A 23,430-nucleotide genomic window follows, 5' to 3' on the forward strand; every position below is an offset into this window, starting at 1 on the left:
CATACAACTATGATAAAAAAATAGATAGATAGATAGATAGATAGATAGATAGATAGATAGATAGATAGATAGATAGATAGATAGATAGATAGACTTTTTTTTACTTATATATCTATAGATGAGATGTTGGGGATGCATGGCCCATAAAACAGGTTTGAGGTTGTGCATCAGTAGGAATATATGGCTTATACCTGAACACTTGTTTCTAATGGAGCAAAGATGGATCAATGTTCATTGGACAAAAGGCTTTAAACATTATTGGAAATTGGACTTTAAGTCAATGTATTTTTTGTCCCACTTGGAAGCTTGGCTTCTCTGTATAATGATCGGGAAAGCTTTCAAATAGACAGGACTTTGCAACAAATGGTCAATAATGAAAGACCGGTGTGTGTGACTGACAGCATTTTAAATGTAAAAGCACTACTGTCGAAGTCAGCCTCAAAAATACAGATGCAGTTATTGCAATCTGTCATAACAGGTTTATTTTAGCTTTTATAATCCAGTATTTTGCCTATTAGGTTTTTTATGCACTGAAGTTTTAAGCTTGTTCAGTTATTTAGTGAAGTAAATTCGCTATTTAGTGCACGGGCATAATTTTGTATTAAAAAACATTAAAGGCAGGTTGTAATGTCACAAAAATGGCACGCTTAAGCCCATAAGAATAATTCACCATGGGATCTCTTGAGATTTTCTGATGAAAGCAGTTATGTTTAATTGTAAAACTGTATGGTTGTAATTAGTAGCTACACAGGAACGTTGGGGGTTTAAGTGAGTGTAGTGTATGTTGTAGGGCAAAGACTAAAGTATCGTCAATTTTTGTTTACCACAGGCCTTATATTACTCATTCATTGAAAAACCTCATTATAAAAACCCCTAGGAAAATCCCAAGGAATCCATGTCTAATTATTCTTCTATGTTTTGACATGATAGATTCTAATTAGTTCATTAGAAGGATTTTTTTTTGTTTTTATTCATAATTAATGAATAAATAAATATTCTGCTGTTTGTGGTAATTTAGTTATTTATCATTTTGCTGATTTGAACCTGAAAACAGGGATATCAGAAAAAATTGGATATCAGAAATATCCCAAAATAATTTCATCTGCACACTGACTGCATGTTTTTCTACGAAACGAGATCTGATTAACTCATTATACAGCAATTTAAGGGAGCGATCATACTTGATAACTAATTCAAGTGCTCAAATTAACTTTATTTTGATAACTTCATCCAGCTTAGGTTCTGGAGAACAGTGGATGAACCCAAACATTTGAGTTTTTGGTTCAGTAATATTTTTGCTTTTGCGTATGAGAGGTTATTGCTTCATTTTATTTTATTAAAAAATTTAAATTCTTCATTTTGTAGATTTGATTGATTTTATAAAAAAAAAAAAATGCAGCAGTATAGTGGTGCAGCAGTATAGCAAATGTATAGTGTTTGCATTTTCCTTTTAGGTTTCACTGGAACGGATAGCAAAATGTGTGACAGATTGGAAAAGGAATAGATTGGAGCATGTGCTCCAGGGAACATTGCTTGTCGTTTTCTGCCACAGATACCAAGCGCAACAACCACCCAACAAAACAAAATAACAAATTCATCTCATTATAACACACACGAAAACAAAATAAACTCCTGCTAGAGAACTGGAAATGTTTCCGTTTGAAGATGAAGATGTGCCGACATTAAGAAGGTCACCTTCACCTTGACCGTATTCCTCAGTTTCAGAAGCCCTGATGTACCCCGTGGTTATCCCTGTCTGATCTGGCAGTAAGCTCCACCGGTCTTCTTCATAAAGAGACCCCATTAAACACGGCCACACCGTACAGAGCTCAACTTAGCATCCTCCGACTGGCATTCTCACCCACTCACTTCTCTCTCTCCACTGAACAAGTGATGAAAAGACTAGTAAATATTTTCTAGAGAATGTGCTTTAATTCAGGACACCCTGCATTTATCTTTATATGAGACCGGGTAATGAGCGATATCAAGCAAGCTAATAAGGAGTCAGTGCTTTGCAACCGTGGGCAGATGGTGTCCTCCTTTGGCCTGCCATGGCTTGGCTAAATGGATGATATAATTCAGCCTGTTTTTGGATGAAGATGTTGTACAGAATAGGATGGACAGAATTATGATAGGACCTTTTCGGTCTAAAACAGGCTCTGACCAAGGACACAGTTTTCTGTTGTGAGCTTCAGAGATGATTTGGCATGATCTCATTGACTTTGCCCCGCTCCGAACGCTAGATATTGTAGCTGCTGGGTCCCAGGGGGCAAGCCGAGCGGAAATGCCCTTCAGGATCCATGAGAATGGAAGCTGGTTGGTTTGGGCACCCCGCCAGCTGGAGTGCCCTTAGAGCAGCAATGCAGGGAAAGCGTGCTTGCAGTAACACAGGCACACACACATGTACACACCACTGGTTAGGTCTGCATAATATGCATAAATTGAAATAAAATCAATGTCTAGATATTGTCCAATTGTGCAGGCTTCGATTAAAATATATATATATATATATATATATATATATATATATATATATATATATATGCTTTTCTGGTTTTATGCACCACATTTACACAAATGTAGCTTGTGATACAGAGTTTCAGTGTCTGACATTTAGGTTTATTGTGAATTTACATGCATGTAAATGAACAGATAGAGAGTATTTACTGTAATATGTCCAGATAATTTTATATTTAAATTTATAATTTAAAAATAAAACAAATGTATTTGTTACTTATTATTTGCTTTTTATTTTAAATATTATTTCAATATATTTCTTATTTTTTATTTAACAATATCATAACATAATAATGAGCAACACAAAAAAACACGATTATCAATATTACTTTATAGTCGTACTGAACTGGTCAAAACAATAAGAATGTACCTAATGAGTGGTCAAGCAGTGGGCAAATAAAAATTTCATCATTTTTTGAATGCAAATGACCCCCTAATAGAATGATTCATTATTTTTAAATATGCGGCAGCTAGTCATGCAATATAGTGAAAATTACTAGATTTTTTTCATATTGTGATGGTTGAGAAAAGCGCTGTGAGTGTAAAGCGATACACAATAGAGCACTATATAAATGCTTCATTCATTGTAATGTATACAATGAATATATATGTACATTATGTGTAGCATATATGTAATATGTGTGTATATTGTGCAGCCCTGAAATTCTGAAGATTTTTTTTTGACTCAAAAACAAACACACACACGCTTCCAGCACATTTCACAGCAGGTCTCAGCCCTGCATCTTTCTCCCAGGGCTTGCGAGAGGCAATTGTCAATTGTCTTTATTTCCCCCATCGATAGCATCGCAGGCTATTAATTAGCCTGAGCTCTGTGGAGCCTAATAGCAGTCAGAAGCCGGCTGTCAGAGCCGCACTGCTGTTTATTTGTTTGTCTCTCTTACTGCGGGGGGTTGGCCTGCTCACGCCAGCGCAGACCACTCTTGACGATTTCGTAATTACGTTTGGTAATAGAAGTAGTTAATCAAGGCCTGAGATTATACCACCTGCAGCGGAGGCCCGGCAGCAGGGAGGAGTAGCTCTTCTTCCCTGAAGGAGAAGCTTCAACTGTTGGATTTCTCCTGCTGCGTACAGGCCGCGTCTCCCGCTTCGCATTTGTCCCGCTCTGATTCTCCCCCTCGGCGCCAGAGCTCATCCTCTGAGTAGTTTAGACAGCATCAGGCCCTGGTCTTATCTCACACTCGCTTTATAAACCTTCATACACATATTATTTTGGGGAAACTTATTTGAAAATGCAGCTTTGTAAGCTACATTTTGGTCACATATTTAAAGTGCCCCTATTCTGGATTTTTGAAATGCAGTGTGTAACACAGTGAATGAAAACATCCTGCAGAGTTTTAAATCTGAAAGTGCACCGTATGTAAAGTTAATGTCTCTCAAAGGAAAAAGTTGAAACATTAAGCATATTGCCGGCCGACATAGTGTTTTTGCAATGGTCTGAATGAAAATGCAAATTCATTCTTTGCCACCAGGTGCCACTTTTGGAGCGTTAAAAGCGTACAAAAACTTATTTGAATGAAATCTATCAATTACTGGAGGGGTTTGGAAAAATGAATTGCTGAATTGATTGTTTTGGAATCACTGAACAAATAAGGTAAAAATAAAATGTATATTATGAGAAAATTAAAATGTTTTTTGACCTTGCATTCAACCTGTTGTTTGGGACTCCCAGAACCAAAATATGAAACTTTTACAACCCATAATGGGGCACTTTAACTTAGTATGTGACTTAATATTAATATTTCAATTAAAAAGATAATGGGCAGAACTTATTTTTTATACTGAAATGGTTTGTTAAGCGTCATTGCCATACAAAGGGAGTGTGATATGCATTAATATAGAATGTTATCAGTTATGCTATACTGCTATTGTTGGAAAAGTTACAGAACAAGCAACATTTTTAAGCAATCAGGCACTATCGCACTCCTAAAAAGAAGAAAAGTGTAGCTGGTAGCGTTGCTAATTTTAGTTTAATTTCTCCCAAACACTGATACACACTCACAGCAGGTAGTTTTAATACACACACAGCTATTTGAATTCGATTATGTTCGCCTGGCTCTGCTGGCTTGCTCTGTCTTTCAACTGAATTTGTTTACTTGTACTCTCAGCACGAGACCTCATTTATTAGGCCCGTCTGTGTCTTATGTGTGTTTTTATCACAGTGTCTGAAGACAACACTAGTCACTAAGCTCCGTCAAGTTTGCACCCCATGTTGAACATTGGAGAGAGTGAACACTTCCCGACACACACTGGGAGTTAAAATACCGATTCGCTTCTTGTCTTGAAAGATATCATACCACACCAGCTGGTTTGGCATGAGCCTTGCAAATCAACTCGAGACCACTCGATTTAAACCATAAGGCACAAGTTCCTCACATTTCAAAGCATTTAAAGAGCTCTGCAGAGTGATATTTCTATTTCCGAAAGACCCATTTCTCACATACTGTACGGTTTGGTGCCAGTAGAAAAACACGTTTCTGACAGAATTTGGAGAAATGGAAGTTGAGGAGCATTTTGAGGACTTCAGTATTATCGCTGATAGAAATCATGAATTACCCGTTTATGTCTTCATCCGGGCGGCAATAAAACTGTCACAGCAGCCATAACATTCCTCTGTAATGTACACAATTTGTGTCAGTGCGTGAACCCGCCTGGGGAGAGCAATAACGTGGATGTGATGAAATATGAAGGAACGGGTCTGCGAACACTGAATGATCAAGGCTCTAGGACTGTAGGAGGTAACCGAATAAGAAGATGAGAAATATGTGTGGGGGAGAAACACACCCTGTGATGGTCAGGTCTCTTAAAAGTGTGTTTTTTTACCCCTGAGCTATCTCCAGGTCCATCATCTGGCCTACCAATCATTCTCTGACCCAGTCTTTAATGGCTAATTGCTCAGCCCAGGCGCAACTTTTAACATTGGAGACGCTGTGTTCTACTTCTGAGGAGACAGAAACAGAGAGATGAGAGTCTGAAGAAGTCCCGAGGTCGTGAGAGCCGGTAACTACGCTGACTTGAAAAGAAGTCGAAAAGGCACGAAAGGCTCGTCTCTTTTTAGCACCCAACATTAAAGCCAATATGTTTGTATTCAGTGAGTGTTGTGGTAATTAAAATGAAGAGGGTTGTGTGAACGTGGATGTGGATAAAAACTGTTTGATTGTAGACCACAGGGGAGTCTTTCTTTATGTCTTTGCTTCTCTGTTTGGACTAAGTCTTAGCTGTATGCTGGCAGATTGGATGGATGGATAAATTAAATAAAGAATGTAGGAGGTAATTATACAATTAGACACTTTTACATTTTCTTTTATAAAGTTTCCAGCTTTGAAATCTGATCATTTACTTGAACAGCGTTATCACTTACATATTATTGCCCATATGTGCCCATATATTTTCAGGAGAAACAACTAAAATACGCTGTAATTTTTGCTCATAAAGGTAAAAGTAATACATCATTGTACGAATTTTGCTAAATATTTATTGACTTTGGCATGCAAAAGACATATAGATAAATTCATAAAACAGGGACAAAACGGGACAAATCTCAGGTCAGTCTGAGCGCTCATGGTTATCCATAGTATTAAACTAGCTTAAACTAAATTAAACTTTTTATTTCCTGTTGCACTTTTAAGTTTTTTTCACAAATAATGATGCATACTCTCTATGTGTTTTGTCAGAATACATCTGCTATGTGCTCCATCAATAGACGGGCTGCTGTGAGCATGTAGAAATACTGCGGATGCTCATATAACATACTGTGTGAAATACATAACATTCATGAAACTCCCCCATAGCAGATCTATACAGGTGGAGCTGGGGAAGTGAAGGGTTTGTTAAGCAGCAAGCTCATTGGCTGCTGATGCAAAAAAGAAACCAATCGGCTGCTCTTTGTGAATGAAAATTATATCAGATTGAGAATTATATCAGAACTGTCTGCGCCATCTAGGGTTTCGTGACAAACCTTTGTATGTAAAAAATGATGCTAAATAATGAATACATAGCAATATGTAATAATGTGGGACTGTACTGTGGCTCATAGCTGTGAAATTTATATTGTGACACCTAACATAGTTTTGTATCTGTAGCCTGGAATCGAACAAGGTGGATTTCAGGATATTATGGTTTTCATGACATCAGCAGTGTGTGAACAACATTCTCCCTGACATACACGTTTTCACTTCTTTTCTCTCCGCTCCAATCTTAAAAGACTCTAAATGTACTTTTCTGTTTTACTGTCCTGTAAATCTTCCAAATCCTATATAAATCCCATTTACTACTGCTTATAAATGATATAAATAAATCACAGTCTTTTACCTGTATTTTCTTGTGTAAAAATCTTATATGCATTAAAGAACTCAATAAAATTCCTTTATCTCTTACATTAAAAGTGTTGTGGTGAAGGTCGTAACACATAAAAGTTCAGCATCTTTACAATGTAAAAAGTGCTCAGAATGAACACACAAAAAAGTTGTAAAGCAGCTTTTTTTATTTTCTGGGTTGTCTGTTTTGTTAGTTGTTTTTTTAAAAAAAACAACAACATAGAACCCAAATACAAAAAAAAAAAAGAGAAAAATCCAACCTTTAAATTTAAGTACATTACTTTGGCATTTTGTATAACCCCTTTTGCCAACAAGACAGCACCTAATTTCCTCCTATAATATCTCACAAGATTGGAGAACACAGAGAGAGGGATCTTTGTCCATTCTTCTTTGCACAATCTTTCTAGATCATCCTGTGTCCTGGGTCCTCACTTATGCACTCTCCTCTTTAGCTCGCCCCAAAGGTTTTTGATTGGGTTGAGGTCTGGGGACTGAGATGGCCATGGGAGGACCTTGAGTTTGTGACAGCTGAACCATTTTTGTGTAGATTTTGCCACATGTTTTGGATCATTATCCTGCTGAAAGACCCAATGTCTTCTGCTTTTTGGCAGAGCCAAAAAAAATATCTTAAATAATGTCTTCTCTTCCAATCCTCCTCACTGTTCGTTGTAGAGAGATAAACTTGACACCTCTTCCAGCCTTGTTTGTCACTGTTCCAGTTGTTTTAAACTTCTTAATGATTGCTCTGACTGTAGATACGGGCTAGTTAAGGCGAGTGGCTACTTATGAAGGTCGACATACACCTGCCCCTCACAGGGGTGGCAATAATTATGGAGGTCACTGTATTTTACGTGTATGTGTCCTATTACACACACACACACACACACATATATATATATATATATGCATTTTAGTAACTTAGTACTTTAGTATTTCTTGTTTTTGCATATTGGTGCTTTGGCAATATCGTACGCATAACAATGATGCTTATAAAATGCTCTACAACCGTTCCTTTCCTCCACCATTACCCTTGCACAGCCAGGCAAGGACCTTCAGAGAGCTGGAGAAGGAAGAAGCTAGCAGAGTTAGAGAATAAATGAGGAATGATGAAAAGGGGACTAGACAGTATGCAGGATTTGGTCTCGGCCTATCTTCCCCTCCTTGCTTTCAGTGTTCGCATCCGGACAGTGGGAGCTTCGGCAGAGCATTGTTAAGCATGTGTGGGGGGGCGTTTGTAGAAAGCTTTGATGTGAGCTGTGCTTTGGGTGGAGCTTGACGGGCTCTGATCTCCAGTGTCTCCTCATTATGGGAACGGCCCTGCAGCAAGCGGATAATGTCAAATAATGAATGTTGAAATTGGCTCTGCTATTTGGGAATAACAAGAAATGTTTTTCTGTTGGCGGTTATGCGCTGCAAATTGAAATTTTGATTGTAGTAAAAGGTCACTTCTTGAAAGGGAGTATACCCACCTGACCTTTCCAACCAGCCTTTAACTCTTTATCCGTCAGCGTATGTTTCCTGCTAATGACTGCAGGTGTGACATTCTCCCCGTTCCACATGAGAGGCGGGAATTCTGGCCTCTGAATAAACGGCAACGGCCAGCCATCAAACGAGGCGATGTGGACATGTTTTTGAGTTGCGGGTCACGGGGTCACTGGGTTGTAAAGAACACTCACAGATTGGTGCAATGACACTCGGCGGCTCGGCGGTGCTCCACACGAAGATAGTGCCATTCAACCACTGTATACACCCACTTCCCGTTCAAACACACTCTTGAGGACCTGGACTCATACACTGATAGTTTGATAGCGGGTTGACAAGTCGCACACAGATACAGTTGCCTCTTTGTCCTATTAGTTTGAGAACCGCCTGAAAGGTTGTGGCGGCTCACAATAGGCGTTCATGTTATCTCTCTGGAGCTGTAGTGCTTTCTAGGGCCACGCTTGGGCTTATCCGTCGCCTTCTTCTTCCTCTCCTCCATCTTTCTCACACTGCCGTATTGATCCAAGTCGACTTCTTCATGCCTCCATTCACAGAATAAACCAGACTCTACCTGCCTGTTCCAGCCACCCCACTGGTTTTCATTATTGGGTAGATTTGCAGCAAGCAGGATGGGGAAAAGCAAAAAAATAGCAAGATGAGAGACAGATAAAGCGTGAAGGAGTGCATGTCGGCACAGCTGAGGTGATAATTGCATATGTAGCAGGTATGGAGCTCTATGATTATTGCTGACAACCACTAACCTGACATTATCAGAAAGTTAAAACCCACGTAGAGTTGTACATTTGTGCCTCTTCTTTACTTTTATCCCCTGAAACCTTCCACAGAACTTTCTTTTTTAGCATTACAGTGAGAAAACCCTCCTGAGATATAAACCTACAACAACACCTCTGCCGACTAAAGCAGACTGACTGATGTTGAACTTGAGAAGTCTGTCCCTGAGTACATTATGGGCTTTGATCAGGTGTACAGACTGCTGTAAGTACCATTTGTACAAGCAGTGGAGCTCAAATTTGACTTTGATATTGTGTACTTGTCAGCGGTAATTAATGACATGCACTCATAGCTCTTGATTAATCACGACTCGTTTAAATGAACAGGATATGGGTCCTGCTCAGCCAGTTACTCCCATTTACCTTGGCTTGTTGCTCTCATTTTACACACTTAATTACCACAACTGCTCCCTTATAGCCTCTTATGGGCCCAGTGTAGAAAATTAGTCACTTGCTGGGCCTTTATTGTGATTATTTATACCATAGGCATGAAACAGACTAAAGACCTTTAAGGGTATTAAACCATGAAACCCATTCACCTTTAAATCACAGGGATCCATGGTCAAAGGTTTAAATGGCGACGCTGAACTTTAGGCCATTTCTCATTAGTTTCAAGAAAAGCATGCCATTTTTACTCTTTACAAATACTACTTCTAATCCTTTATGGTGAAATTATTTCCCTGTAATTATTAGGGATGAAAACCACTTTATAAGTATAATTTCTTTGTTAATTCATTATTGACTCAAATGGATGGATATATATTGATCGATGTTGGATATTTAGTACTCATTTCCAGATTTGCATTTGCTGTCTTGTAAGACTCACATTTGTTTTAAATCCATTTTTTTAAGAATAATTTAATAGCAGTTTTAAATGCAATTTTAGCAGATATAAAAATGTGATATGAATTATTAATGCTGTGCATTATAATGGTGTAATACCTACATTTATATTCAATATTCAATATTTCTAACTAGCTGTACATACGAGCAAAAGTCTATGTAATGCCTCCATTTAAACAGCTGAGTAACAGTGTGTGCGCACGAGTGTGTGTCTGCTTTAGTTGCCACTCTGGGCATGTTTTGTTCTTCATGTTTGTCAGAGCTGTTTATACTGAGTAGATGGCTGCTCTCAGAGCAGTTCCTCCCTATTGGACGATATCCAGACTGTCTTCCTGCCCACAGATTTACCGCACGGTCCCTCACTGTCCCTGACTGCACTCTCTGCCTACACCTCCTCCTCCTCTCTTTTCTTTATGTCTCTCCTAATAAATCCTAATTGTTCTTGGTATCACAACCTCTCTATATTGAAATGGTTCGGAGATCAGGGTCTGGCTGTGGGGGTTTTTTCAGCTCATCACAGCCATGTACTGCTGATTCCACAGAGCCATCAAGGCTGTTTGGCTGCTGCTGGATTTCATTTGTGAGAGTAAGGTGGTATCTCTGCCACAGAGACGAGGAGGGAAAGAAATAGAAAGCAGGATCTTTTGATCATATTCTCAGAGGAAATCTCTGATTCCGGGTGTCCTTGCATTCTCACTTTCCCCTTTCTTCATCTCTCACTGTGTTCACAGCAAAACACAAGATGCATTTACTTATTTATTTAATATATCAAGCCTTGTTTTCAGAGAATATATTAAGTTTATTGTTGTTATCATAAATTTTGTTGTCTGGTTTGAGAAAACATATCTTGAAATAGCTTGATTGTTGAATTTATTTTGTTTTATTTTTTAAATATATTTTATGTTTTATTTTATTTATTTTAACCATTACTTAATTCTGTAAAAAAAATAAATAAATGTCTGGTTTTGAGAAAATGTCCAGAATTAAGTTTACTGTTGATATCTTTTATTGTTTTATTTTATTTCTTTTAACTATAATTACACTTTGCTAAAAAAAAAAAAAAAAAAAAAGTAATGCCTAAGGCAACAAAAACTTAATTCAAGATATATTCTCCTAAGAACATTTTAATATATTTCATCTGTTTTGCTTTTCAAGTAAATATATTTTGTTTTATGGCTATTTTAGTGGAAAACAAGAACAGAATAATGATTAGGAAAATATTTTTGCAGTGTGCTTAGAGAAACAGGTTTACAGTTAAAAGAATGGTGAGCTATTTTCAAATGGATTATCCTCGGCATCTTGCAATCTCACGAGGATCAGTGCAATCTTGAACAGCAGCTCTCCTTTGCAACATAAAAGTCAAACTAGTGCAGATGTATTTTGCCCTTGCTTTTAGGAATGTTTCATGCAAGGTCCCCCATGCACGCAGGATTTGGAGAAATATTCCTGCTTCTGTGGCTGCAGCATCCATAAAGTCCTTAGAATCACGCTACCAGATTGTTTTTGCTTCTTACATTCACTTTGAATAAAAAAAGTTCCTGTTGCTCACTTTCTCCCCTATTTGTGGCCCTCGACACTTTCATATCTCTGAGAGCGGGTAATTTTAGATCCAGCGCATGCTGCATCATCCTCCCCTGTGTCGTTTGGGTCTATGGAAACGCTAGGGATCAGGTACAGAGGGGAAGATAAATAGAGCAGCACCTCTGCAGAATACTTCAAGCAGGAGGCCCAATGAACCATGCCGCTTTGTAATTATAATAAAAACAAAAAAAATGATGGGTGATTTAGGATTGCCATGTGTGCTGGGTGGAGACTCAGCCTCCCATTAAAGGCAGCGTGGCCCCATATAGGAGGTCTAGCGAAGGGGTGCCAGCCAAAACCGGAATGATAATGAGGACATTGGCTCGCTTCAGAGAATTGGGGTGTAATTGAGTTAATGAATGCATTCTGTTGCATTTCTGATTGAGCGCATGTCCCTTCGCCGCTTTCTTTAAGGTGTTCTGACTGTTCTGTGTGTGCGTCCACAAGCTCGCTTCCGCATTATCCTCCACCTGACATTGAGCCTTAAAGAAATGCTTCATGCAAAAATTAAAAATGGGCATAATTTATTACTCCCCTTTATGGCTTTAATTCTTCTGTGTAACACAAAAAGTGAATTTTTGTATCAGTTCTGATCACCTTTCTTAATATTAAAGTGAATAGGGCCTGCGAATGTTTTGCTTCAAAATGACAAAAATGGCACTAAAATAAACAAAAATGAAAGTGTTTTGAGAGATTGCATAACTGACTTCAAACGTTTTTTCAGTGTTGATTTTCTAATAAAAAGTAAAAAGAAGTTAAACAATTCATAATTTGTTAATTGTTCTTGTTTTTCTGTGTATCCTATGAGAGGGATGTTTTGGTTGTCCCAAAAACATTTTTTATGTAATTTATTAATAATCGTGGTCATTGTGTAAACAAAAAAAAATGGCCTGAATCAGTTGCCCCTTAATGGAAAAGCTCATTTCTGCCCCTCCTTGTGTGACCTTTGTTTGTTTATGTATTATTCCAGGTCTTCTGTAGCCACGTAAAAGTGTTTTTGTACACTATTGGAATTTATGAGGAACAAGAAACATTTGAAATGTTAAATCTTATCTTATGCACACATCTGCACATTTAGACAGTAAGTCATTAAATATGCAAGAACCAATGGAGTCATGTTTTGAAGTGGCAAGTTTGAATATGTGCAAAAGCTAATAAAATTTGACAGCTATGAGTTCAAAGGGATAGTTCCCCCAAAAATGAAAATTTGTTCACGTCTTCGGAAAAAGCTACTTTTGATGAAATCCGAGGGCTTTCTGTCTCTACACGACAGAAGGTGCAACCCCTGTGCGAGAGTGCCACCATGCATACATTTATTACTCTTGCTTTCTTTGCACAGAAAAAGTATTCTCATAGCTTCGTACATTTTGTGGTGGAACTAAACCTTTAAGTGAATATCTAATTAAATTTTAGTCTGTTCCTCATACAAACTCTGTAGTTTCAGAAGACATAAAATCTAATACATTGGTGATACTTTCATTGTGCGTTTTGTTAATTTGGGAGCTTGACTATTGCCTTTGGAATGATTTAAGCATAAGTAAATGACAGAAATCTCTTCTATGGCTGAACTATCCCTTTAAAGCTTCATGGTTACTCTTTCATGTCATTGGATCTTCTGCTGCACACAGTTCTAAAAGGATCCATTCTAAAAGGATTAGAATAACTCTCTATGTTTTTCTCTCACAGATTGGCCAGTGGCATTCAGAGCAGGGACTGTCCATGGAGAGGAAACTTCCATCACTTAATGTGACAGACACACTCTTCAACACCACTCTCACTATAACTACCATCCTGGTAAGTTCTATCTTCTACTAGTCCAGGTTCCTCAGTAGAGGACACACCCTACAGATTCAGCCAAGAGATTTACACACACCCTCTGGAAAGGATATATAATTGCTCCTTTTTTGAAGGAGTCTCTCTTTAGCTTCCAGGAACGGTCTGTCTAGTCTTTGATCACCTCAGGCTTCAGCACTGATCTAAATAAAGACTCTTCTCCTCTGAGATGAGTGGAAACTAACAAGTATGCGTGTGATAGCATTTCCTGGAGCAACAACCACCAATTGAAGATGTAATCCGCTAGGCTGTTATCTAGGGGCAATTTTCTCATCTTCTAGTACACTGTATAGTGATGAGAAAAAAAAGGCTCTCCACAGCCTTAGGCCGGATGTCGCATATCTGGCTGGGTCATCCCTCACTAGAAAAGAGAGGGGAATAAAGAGACTGCGAATGAAGAGGGGCCATGCAAGGTGAATGAAGCGCTCGAAAGCCAATAAATAGCTAGTTTAAAGCAGCCTTGTTGAAGACAGATGGAGAAATCTTCTTCAGTTCAATTTACACCTGATATGATAAGCGTAAAGAACTGCTGAAAAGACAAGCACAGTCATGCGGTTTATCAGCAAGATTTAGCTCCGGTCAACCAGCATGATGCTGCTTCGAGGAATAGTCCAGTTTCTCAACAATTTAAGATCAATCAACACCATTTATAGAATTTAGACCCTTAAGCCCCATTAACACCAAGAATAATAACTACAGAGATTACGATGTTACTGTCCATACTGTTTATTCTAAGCTCAGGTATGTCCGCTGGTTTAAATTTTTTTGAGCTCGTAATAGCAAGATTGATTCTGATTGGGTGTCAATGCTTTTATTGTTCATCACCTGGAAAAAATCGTTCTGAAAATGATTGCAACGATATTTTTTCTCTGTGCCTTTATCGTTATAGTTCTGGTGTGTATTGATACAGAAAGTAATTGCAATTGCCTGTAAACAGTTTTTTTAAGAGAAAGGATTTATTTTTTAAGTAATTAGAATTGGACAACAAATAGCATAATTTCAGTAATAAAATCATTGCTGTGTTTATTTTTTTTAAGAAACTAGATAAGATCCTGGTTTCTTTGAAACAGCTTTGAAACTGCAGTTTGGACCTTCAAACTGTTGGCCATCACTGAAGTCCACTATATAAAGAAGCATCCTGCAATGTTTTCCTCGAGAACATTTTTTTGACTGAAGAAAGAAAAACATAAACATCTTGGATGGCAGGGATATAGCGGCATCAATCCAACAATCAAATCTATTCTTGATGCACAAAATCAAGTCCCACTACACATTTTTCTCCTTCAAGAAGCTGTGTTTGACTTGGATATACGTCACAATATAAAAAGATTGCAGCTTTTATTTCATGGTGACTTGAAGTTTGATTTAACAAAGAAAAATCCTTCATTAAACTTAGTTGAAGTGCCTGGTGGGAACATCAGCACACCAGTCTCCAACACAACATATGCTGGTGTTTTCACCCAGTTTATAAAAAAACGAACTGCTGTGCGGTACTGTAAGTGAAATAGAGATAATTATGTTGGGGAGGTTGTGCGTTTAAAGAACGCGTGGAATACAGGTGGAACGATTAGTTCCTCTCAGATCTTTTATTGTTAATGTGCTTAATGATGTTGCAGCTGGGAGAACCGGGAGAAGTTTGCACCACGTGTTTATTCCACTTTAAAGATATACGAAGACTTTGGTCGCATTAAAGAGCCACCGAAGAGCAATTTCAGCTCTATCACGGCCCATTCATCACAGGCTGATTGCAAAGTCTGCTTTATCTCGGTAAACGCAGCACAGTTGAAAACATGCTGCAGAACTCAGCACCTGTGGACCACTCCACTAGCGTTTTCATTACTGCTGTGAGCTTTTGTCATCGCTGAAGTTACAGCACACACACAAACACACAGATTGAATTTTACCCTGGCGATACGGGCTAGATCTAACATTTTTGTAAGGATAGACAGTATATTAGAGCTGGTTTGGCTTGTAGTGGTAAAGCTGTCTAAACTGTACAAACTGTTCTGCTGGGTTTTGTAGCTGCTCTTGATGCCTTTGGCATTATATCATGTGCAGAAGGAGCCTGAGCTTCAGTGCTTTGATTGAGAACACAAATAACTCATGTTTGCTTGCAACCTTTTTTTAAACTCTGCTTTTCATAACCCAGCCTTTGATTGAGGAACAAAAAAACTGTGTTACTCTGCCACCGATAGACTAGGCAGACTTGGCAGACTTGGTAAAGACATAATTTCCAGTTTAATTTACAATATAATATTAGCTCACTTTACCTCACATGCATTAGAGGACTTCTGTGAATAATATCACTCCTTTAATACTCATTAATATTGCTGAATAATTTCTGACCTTTGCATAAAAATTCTTTTAGCTGTGAAGAATAATGTGTGCTTAAATGGGTCATGAATTATTTGATAAAGTTTCCTGAAGTCCACTTATAATGTTTGTAGGATTATTAAAAACTGCTGTAATTTAGAAATAGATTTTCCACGCTTATTTCAGCCCCCTGGTTTAAAAACTTGACTTAAATGGGAGGATCTCATTTAAGACTTGCATGTGGGACTCTTTTAATTATACTTTGTATAAAACTATATATATAACTAATTTATCACACTCCTTTTTTGCAGAGAGAACTTCATTGAAGGCATGTTTAGTGCTTCTTCTCACAAACCTCTCGCCGTTAAATTCAACCAGGCACTACATGAGCTTTTGGGTTTACTCTCTTTGACAGAGTTAATGCCTGATTTGCATAATTCCCTTAGTGATTCAAATACTAAAACAACACATGCAGCGTGTGCAAGTACAAGACGCTGTTGTTTTATTTGTGCTTAATACTTTTTCAACCTTTCTGTGCTGTCATTTGATTCGGTTTGATATGCTTTGCCTTCAACAACTGCTTGCTTTCTTAGATAAAGCCGTCGTCAAGCTCTTTTTTCTTTTATAAGCTCAAATCCATATTGTTTTGCCTGTGAAACTGGGTTCACTTTCCGTTCACTCTCCTTTCTGTGATGCAATCTGCAGTGTTTTCAAAATGTCACACCATCTATTGAATCACTGAGAAAAGTCATGTAAGCCTTTACCTGACTCTGAGAATCCATCTTTAAAAAAATAAAAAGCTAAGTATTATTAATCTGCATGGGTGCAATAGGAGAAGACAATAATGTGGCACGGAGTGGATACTGCATTGCTGCATGTCCCTCAAAAGCAAGTCCTCACATTCAGAGTCTGAATTCACCGCAATCAATAATGGCGATAAAGTGTTCTCTTTGAAAACATGGAGGAGTACGATTGCAGAAACAATTTCATGATGAAACCTCAGGCATGCCATCTTTAGTGGACAGACCACTTTTATTGTGTTCAAAAAGAGGCAGATGGCCTTTATTCGCAGCGCAATTGGAAATGTTCATAAATATAAAATGTGAGGCGCTATCTTCATGCAATGTGCCGCCTCTGTGACCAATTTCTGTTTCTCAGACCACTATCAGGCAGAGCTGGTTCTGTCTGGACTATCTTTGATGCCATTCACCCCCTGTAAGCCATAAAAAAAAAACAAGGGAGGCATAAATAAAGGGGGAATAGTGGACCAGTCAGTTACCAAACTCACTCGGGGTTTTTTTTTTTTTGAGAACGTCTGAGAAATGCTAACACACAAATCCAATTTTTCTTCACCTTCTGAACAAAAAGCTTTGAGATTTGATTTGAAGTAAGATTGACTTTAATGTGTTTGTTTTTCAAACGCACCAAACCAGACTGCCGCCATGCTATATTTGTAAAATGGATTTCATCAGCTGACAGCCTTCCAAGAAAACAAATAGAATCAAATCTGCTGCAGATCCCAGACTGGTGAGGAATGTTGCATTTGGCAGACGTGACACTCAAAGTGCCCTTAATCTCACTGTCTGCGCTATTAAACGGAAAGTTTCTTTCTCTGATGTGACCCGCAGATTTTATGAAACCATTCAAGCTCGGAAGAGAGGATTGCTTGGCCTGATAACAGCACTCACTCAGTTGATTGATGCCCGAGCTCCATTCCTGAGATTGATGGCGATACGCCAGGACCGGTCCTGTGTGTTCAAAGTTAACCTCTCTCCTCTTCATCAATTGCTTCCTCCCTCTTTTCATAAAGCTTTGCTAATAATGGATTATTATATGAAAATATGTCATTTTCTGTCACTCGATCATCAGTCAGACCAAAGGCTAGCTGAGAAAAGGAGTTGTTTTATCTGTTTTATTTAGTTATTGTTTTTAGCTTCTGGAACATTATGTGATATGCAATTTCAAAAACGTTAAGAAGTTCGCTTGCTAACCAAAGATTATCTGAAAAAAAATTAAAGCAGGGATATTTTATTCTGTTATTTTTTTTTATCTTTACTGATGCTAAGTTACATTCAATTTAAAAGATTCAGTGAGGCTAAGTTGTTAAGTTAAAATTTTTTAGCTTTTTAGCTTCTACTTGAAATGTAGGCTGCATCTGAAAGCTCTAAAATGCTGCCTTTTGAGGCAGCGTTCCAAGGCAGGAAGGCAGCAAGGCACGTCCGAATCCAAATTCTGTTTCACTTCCTGTCTCCAGAGGTACCGTCTTCTCATCAAATTTTGAAGGCAGCGTAGATGTATTCTTCGCTGCCTTTGATACCCCACAATCCTGCGCATACTATTCTGAGTCCGTTGAGCTAAAAAATAAAGATGGCTGCTGAAAGTTGCGTTTTAAGGTCAGTTTTGTTTGTAAATGTATATTTTTGACTCGTCACACTTTTGATGTTACTTCTAGAAGGAAATTAGTATTATAGTAAGATTGTAGATTAAATATTTTGTTGTAGACAATCAAATCCTTACACTGCCTCAGAAGCCTGTCTGAAATCAGTATTGTGAGGTACCTTCCTGCAAAAAACGCTGTCTGCGAAGTCACTGCCTTATAAGCCAGCAAGTCAGCTTCCTAGGCTTTCGGACACAGCCATAATCGATTGTATCTGCGTTAACTTAAAATGTTTCAGATCGCAATTTCTGAGGTAGAATTAGTATTTGTTTAATCACTGTTTTACTTAGTTTATCAAAACCATGGTTAATTTGTTGTAACCATACCTTAACCAGTAACCAGTAGTAATACCATGGTTAATTTCCAGGAGTTTGCTTTCCTTCTCTTCCTCAATTCCTCTTCCTCCGTCTTTATATAGATTCTAGTTATAATGGATTATTAAGTATGAATGTGTAATCATTCCCTTTTCTTTGGCTTAATCATCAATCAGACCAGAGGCTAGCTGGCCATTATGGGCACCACGTAATGACCCGAAGCCGTCGATGACTTCTCTCACCCAGTGCGTAGACCTATTAATTGAATCCAGAAGGTTTGTTTATTAGCTTTCCTCCATTCTTTGAAACCGTCTGTCTAATATGCAACTGGTCCATGAAATGCTACTCTTTAATAAGCCTAGTTTGAGAGAAAGTGTCCGGCTGCAATACTTGAGTGCCTCAAGCAGGCTGTAAGCGATGAAAATTTGCATTTATATTGTGCTTTTCTGCATAACCACCGCTGCGGTGTCAGTGCGGGGCATGACGGTAACATGCGTGGATGATTCAACGAGTTAATGAACAAAATGGAGGGATTTGCATTTATAGAGTGTCAGACTCTGGGCCAAAGCAGCTCTTCTTTGTGCCATGGCAATATGGGATTTCGCTGTTTGCCCCGACAGGTCCAAGGTGCGCACATCCATCTTTTATGGACATACAAATGAGGTGAAAGGACAGTTACCGTGTTATTTTGATGCATATGAACGGCTCGTATTAATAGGATTCAGTTTTATTTGAAGTGTCGGAACATGTCCATTGGCGTAGCCCCTCGTCTGACAGGCCGCAAGACCCAGCTGCTGCTATACTCAGGCCAGCTGGAGCGTGGCCACTGGGCACATCAAAAATCATGGATGCAGGACCAGACAAGCAGGTAAAAAAAAAAAGAAGAAGAAGAAAGTGTTGCCATGGCGATGCGAAAGACTGAAAAGTCTCCTCAGTGCTTCAGATTGCCACTCAAAGCATCGGAGTGGAGCGAGTCAGATTTACTGGTGAAAATGAAACACTCTCTCCAGTCAACCAGTCTGCACTAAACAAATCTTAAGTACAACAGACCCATTTAGTGTCTGTCTTACCGCAACGCATCAGACAAAGTGATTTTTTTTTTTTTATTATTTAAAACAAAAAGTGATTTTGAAAAGCTTTTATATGGCTGGTTTCATTCTGTAGTGTCTGTTTATGTCCAAGGTAGCAATGTTCTGTTCAATTTATGCAAATTGTTTGAAAATGACAGGAACACACTCCACTACCATGCATACTAGAAATATCCCATTGTATAACGGTGGGCACAGCCAGTGTTTATTGAAAGATGGCAGGATGAAATGTTTACGAAGCCTTTATTTTGACCACAGATTGCCTAATAAATCTGTTTGGTCTTTGGGCAGCATGAGAAAACAAACCGTAAATTAGGAACTTGGTCTTTTGGTGGGCTCACATTAGTCACAGAGCCTTTTTTTGTCTGAACTTTTGATATGCTTACATCGCATATTTTTATGTGAACTTTGCGATAAAATATTGCATTAAAAGCCTCTAAATGGAAATGTAAGAAGTGAGTAAAATCTCAAAATGCATATCAAATATGTATTTTACTGAATTAGGAAACACACATACACAGTAAATTCCTTAAATTAATTGTTCATTTCAAATCTGTACAAATCTTGTTCTGCCAAACAAAAAAAAATATTTTGAAGAAGGTTTGTAACTAGGCTGTTTTGAGTCATCACTGAGTTCCATAGTAGGAATAAAAATTATTTGGTGTCAATGGTGACCCAAAACAGCCTGGTTACCAACCTTCTTCAAAATATCTTCCTTTGTGTTTGGCAGAGCGAAGTCAACTATTCCTTTAATATGTAATAAAAACTCTTGCCTCAGCAGATCATTGAGTGGTTAACTGAACTAACCATTGGACCAGTCTCATTGCACAACATCTCAAATGTTGGTTTAGTCATTCTGAAATGCCTGAGCCAAAGTCTGTCATCAAAATGGGTTTGGTATAATTACATCTCAGAACTGTCTCACACGATTGCATTCCCAAATATCAAGCATCCGCCTCCGAACCCAAGATAACATGACAGCGTTTGTTATTGCATTTCGTCTGCACACTCTAAGGTGCAAGCAATTTCTTATGTAGGAAAAAAGCTACTGTGTCTTCCCCAGCTGCATCAACTTCCATTTTGATTCGATTTTCATTCGATTTTGTTCTCTCAAACATATGGGATGGAAACGGTACAATATTCCAATTTTCGCACATTACATTTACAGGTTTGGATGGAAATTTGAAACATAGCTAGTCAGACTTGCCAACTCAAACAAAATTATTTGTCACACAAAAGTGTGTTGATTGATACTGAAGTGCTCCCAGAGTGTGTTAAGAAGTGTGAGTGCCGACGGTAACGCCAATGATGTCTTCACAGGAGAATCCATACGTAATGCTCAGAGCCAATCACCAGGAACTTGAAGGGAATGAGCGCTACGAAGGCTTCTGCGTGGACATGCTGAAGGAGTTGGCAGATATCCTGAAGTTCAAGTACCGCATTCGGCTAGTTGGGGACGGTGTGTACGGAGTGTCGGGTGCCAATGGCACTTGGACAGGCATGGTGGGAGAACTCATCAGCAGGGTGAGTGACTATTGGTGTTATGAAATCTTGCTAGATTAGTTAGTCAAACTGTTAGTTTGACAAAGAAAGCAAACCAAAATGTGACTATTTTAGCTTCTGGAATATAAATCGATATGTAATTTAAAAGGCAAGTAAAGGGAATGGTTTAATTTGATGTGATGTGTAATTTTAAATATGTGGTAGTTAACTTGAAAAGCTAAATTAGGTTAAAATTTTAGCTTGCCAGTTATCGGCTAAATGAATAAAAGCTATAAACGTTTAAGCTGATCATTTTTAGCTCTAGCAATGTGAAATGTAATTTAAAATACACACACTTCCGTTCAAGTGGATTGGGAAAAAGTCTCTTTTAATACGTCCAAGACACAGCAAATACAATGGTCGCTTTATTTTAAGGTCCAGTTCTCACTATTAACTAACTATTAACTACGACGTTTGCCTTGATAAACTGCTAATTACTGCTTATTAATAATTATTAAGGTTTCTTTGTTACGTTTAGGTGTAGGGTAGGATTAAGTATGTAGAATATTGTCATGCAGAATATGTGCTTCCTGAGCACGTATATGGTAATATGCATCTAGTTATTTTTTAACTATGTCTAGTCAACATTTGAAGTGCATATTTTCATAAATAAGAAAAATACAAGCATAAAGTGACTTACTGCCATTTTTAATCAGTCACTGTATACAGTACTCATAAAAAGTTTCAGTCAGCGGACTGGCTTTGTTGAGGAAGGGGGATAAAACATTATTGGCAGTTTGTTTGTCTAGTAGCTTGTCATATCTTACCTGAGGAAACAGAATCACTGGCAGATTTAATGGTTCCCCTCCTCCAAAATCCCAATTTAACCCCTGGTTATACTGGCATCTAGACAGTCATGTAGTATAAATTTCATTCAAAGCGCAAAACTTATGCTATTCTGAATACATAGCATGAAACAATCTGCTTCCTCTTATTTTAGTCTAGAATTATTCATTCTCAAATGCTCATTTCAATAATTCATTAAGGGAAGGAAGCCTTAAAGCCAGACTAAAAGTTGTTTTACTGGCTTCCACACAGGTGATGCAGATTAACCGACAATATTCATGTTTATGCCTCCAACCCAGTTACAGGTCCCTCGTCCTAATGAATTTCAATTAGCCCATCTGATCCCACAACAGACACACGCAGATGTGTTTAAAAAGACTCGGTGAAGCGTGAAGAGTATTAGTCCCATTCTGACAGCCACTAACATCCCGTTGATGAGATGGAAATCTTGCATGCCGCAAATACTGTTTAGTCACGAGCACTTGCCCTTTTCGGGCGGAAATGTTATTTATTTAAAAACAGTCGAAACATAATGGCGTGCTGCTGATTTATTTGTCCGTTTTTTGGCAGGCACCGCAGGGAGCAAAGTAAATTTTCAGAAATGAACAAAAAGGCCACGGCGATATTCATATATTTCCAGGGGAAAGGGTCATAAACCAGAACATTTCTCTGCAGCCTACGTTCTCGCATACAAAAGTGGAGAGGCTTTGAGAAGTTATCCGTCTTAATTCCACAAGCTAATGGAGGGCAAAGCCATTAGTGAAATAAAGAAAGAAGTGCCTAATCTTATTATTGTCTCAATTTGTTCCCTCAAAGTATGCTCTATACAGCTGACCTTGAGAGTGGCCAATGAGTCTAATAGCATCCCACGCTCTATGGTGTCTGTAGACAGGAAAGGGTGATGAGGGCCAACTGAAGGAGGTGAGGAGCGATACCTCGTCCTGACAGCGTCTCTATGCCTCGAGGATCCCACGAGGAACCTTTATCCTGTTATTTATTACATAAAAACATGTGTCTAGATTTGCATATGAACAAAGGCTGCAAATATTTTTGAGGTTGCACTTCAGGCTAACGTTTCGCCACACCTGCAAATGGCTGTTAACTCTTTACGACTATATTTTTACTGCCCATAAAACTATTTGCGTAAATGCATAAAAAAAGGCAGAATAAATTGGGAAAAAACATAATACATAATTTAAATTATTATTTTTATTATTAATTATTTACACAATAGTTGAATTACAGTACACACTTTTTTCCATTTTTGCATTTGTAAGATGACGTTTTATTTTAATTATTTAATTATATCAATAGTTGGACATTTGAAATAATTACAAATAATTTATGATCAATTAAAATAATTATTTAAAACAAATAAGGACTATAGAAGACAGTATTAAACCTTAACATGCATACTTTAATAAATGTAAATATGATATAATAATGTACAAAATTCTACAGTGGTTTGTTTAATGATATATGATGACACATTCTATATGCTTATTAACACTTTTGCCCTGGAGTATGTGCTCCTAATCCCACAGTGGCTATCCTGTTCATGCTTTATAA

At 38.0% G+C, this 23,430-nt stretch overlaps 1 protein-coding gene across 2 annotated transcripts in view; it reads left to right on the forward strand.

Moving 5' to 3' along the window:
- The window catches only part of grik4 (glutamate receptor, ionotropic, kainate 4), a 262,123-nt gene that overhangs the window by 217,122 nt on the left and 21,571 nt on the right, over positions 1-23,430 (forward strand). For both annotated transcript variants that reach the window (XM_043259848.1, XM_043259849.1), the window contains exons 12-13: positions 13,235-13,342; positions 20,854-21,057. In XM_043259848.1, the coding sequence (XP_043115783.1) occupies positions 13,235-13,342; positions 20,854-21,057 (312 nt within the window). The remainder of the gene's footprint in view (positions 1-13,234; positions 13,343-20,853; positions 21,058-23,430) is intronic.

The sequence above is a fragment of the Puntigrus tetrazona genome, chromosome 15 (genome assembly GCF_018831695.1).
Source record: "Puntigrus tetrazona isolate hp1 chromosome 15, ASM1883169v1, whole genome shotgun sequence".
Taxonomy (NCBI): domain Eukaryota; kingdom Metazoa; phylum Chordata; class Actinopteri; order Cypriniformes; family Cyprinidae; genus Puntigrus; species Puntigrus tetrazona.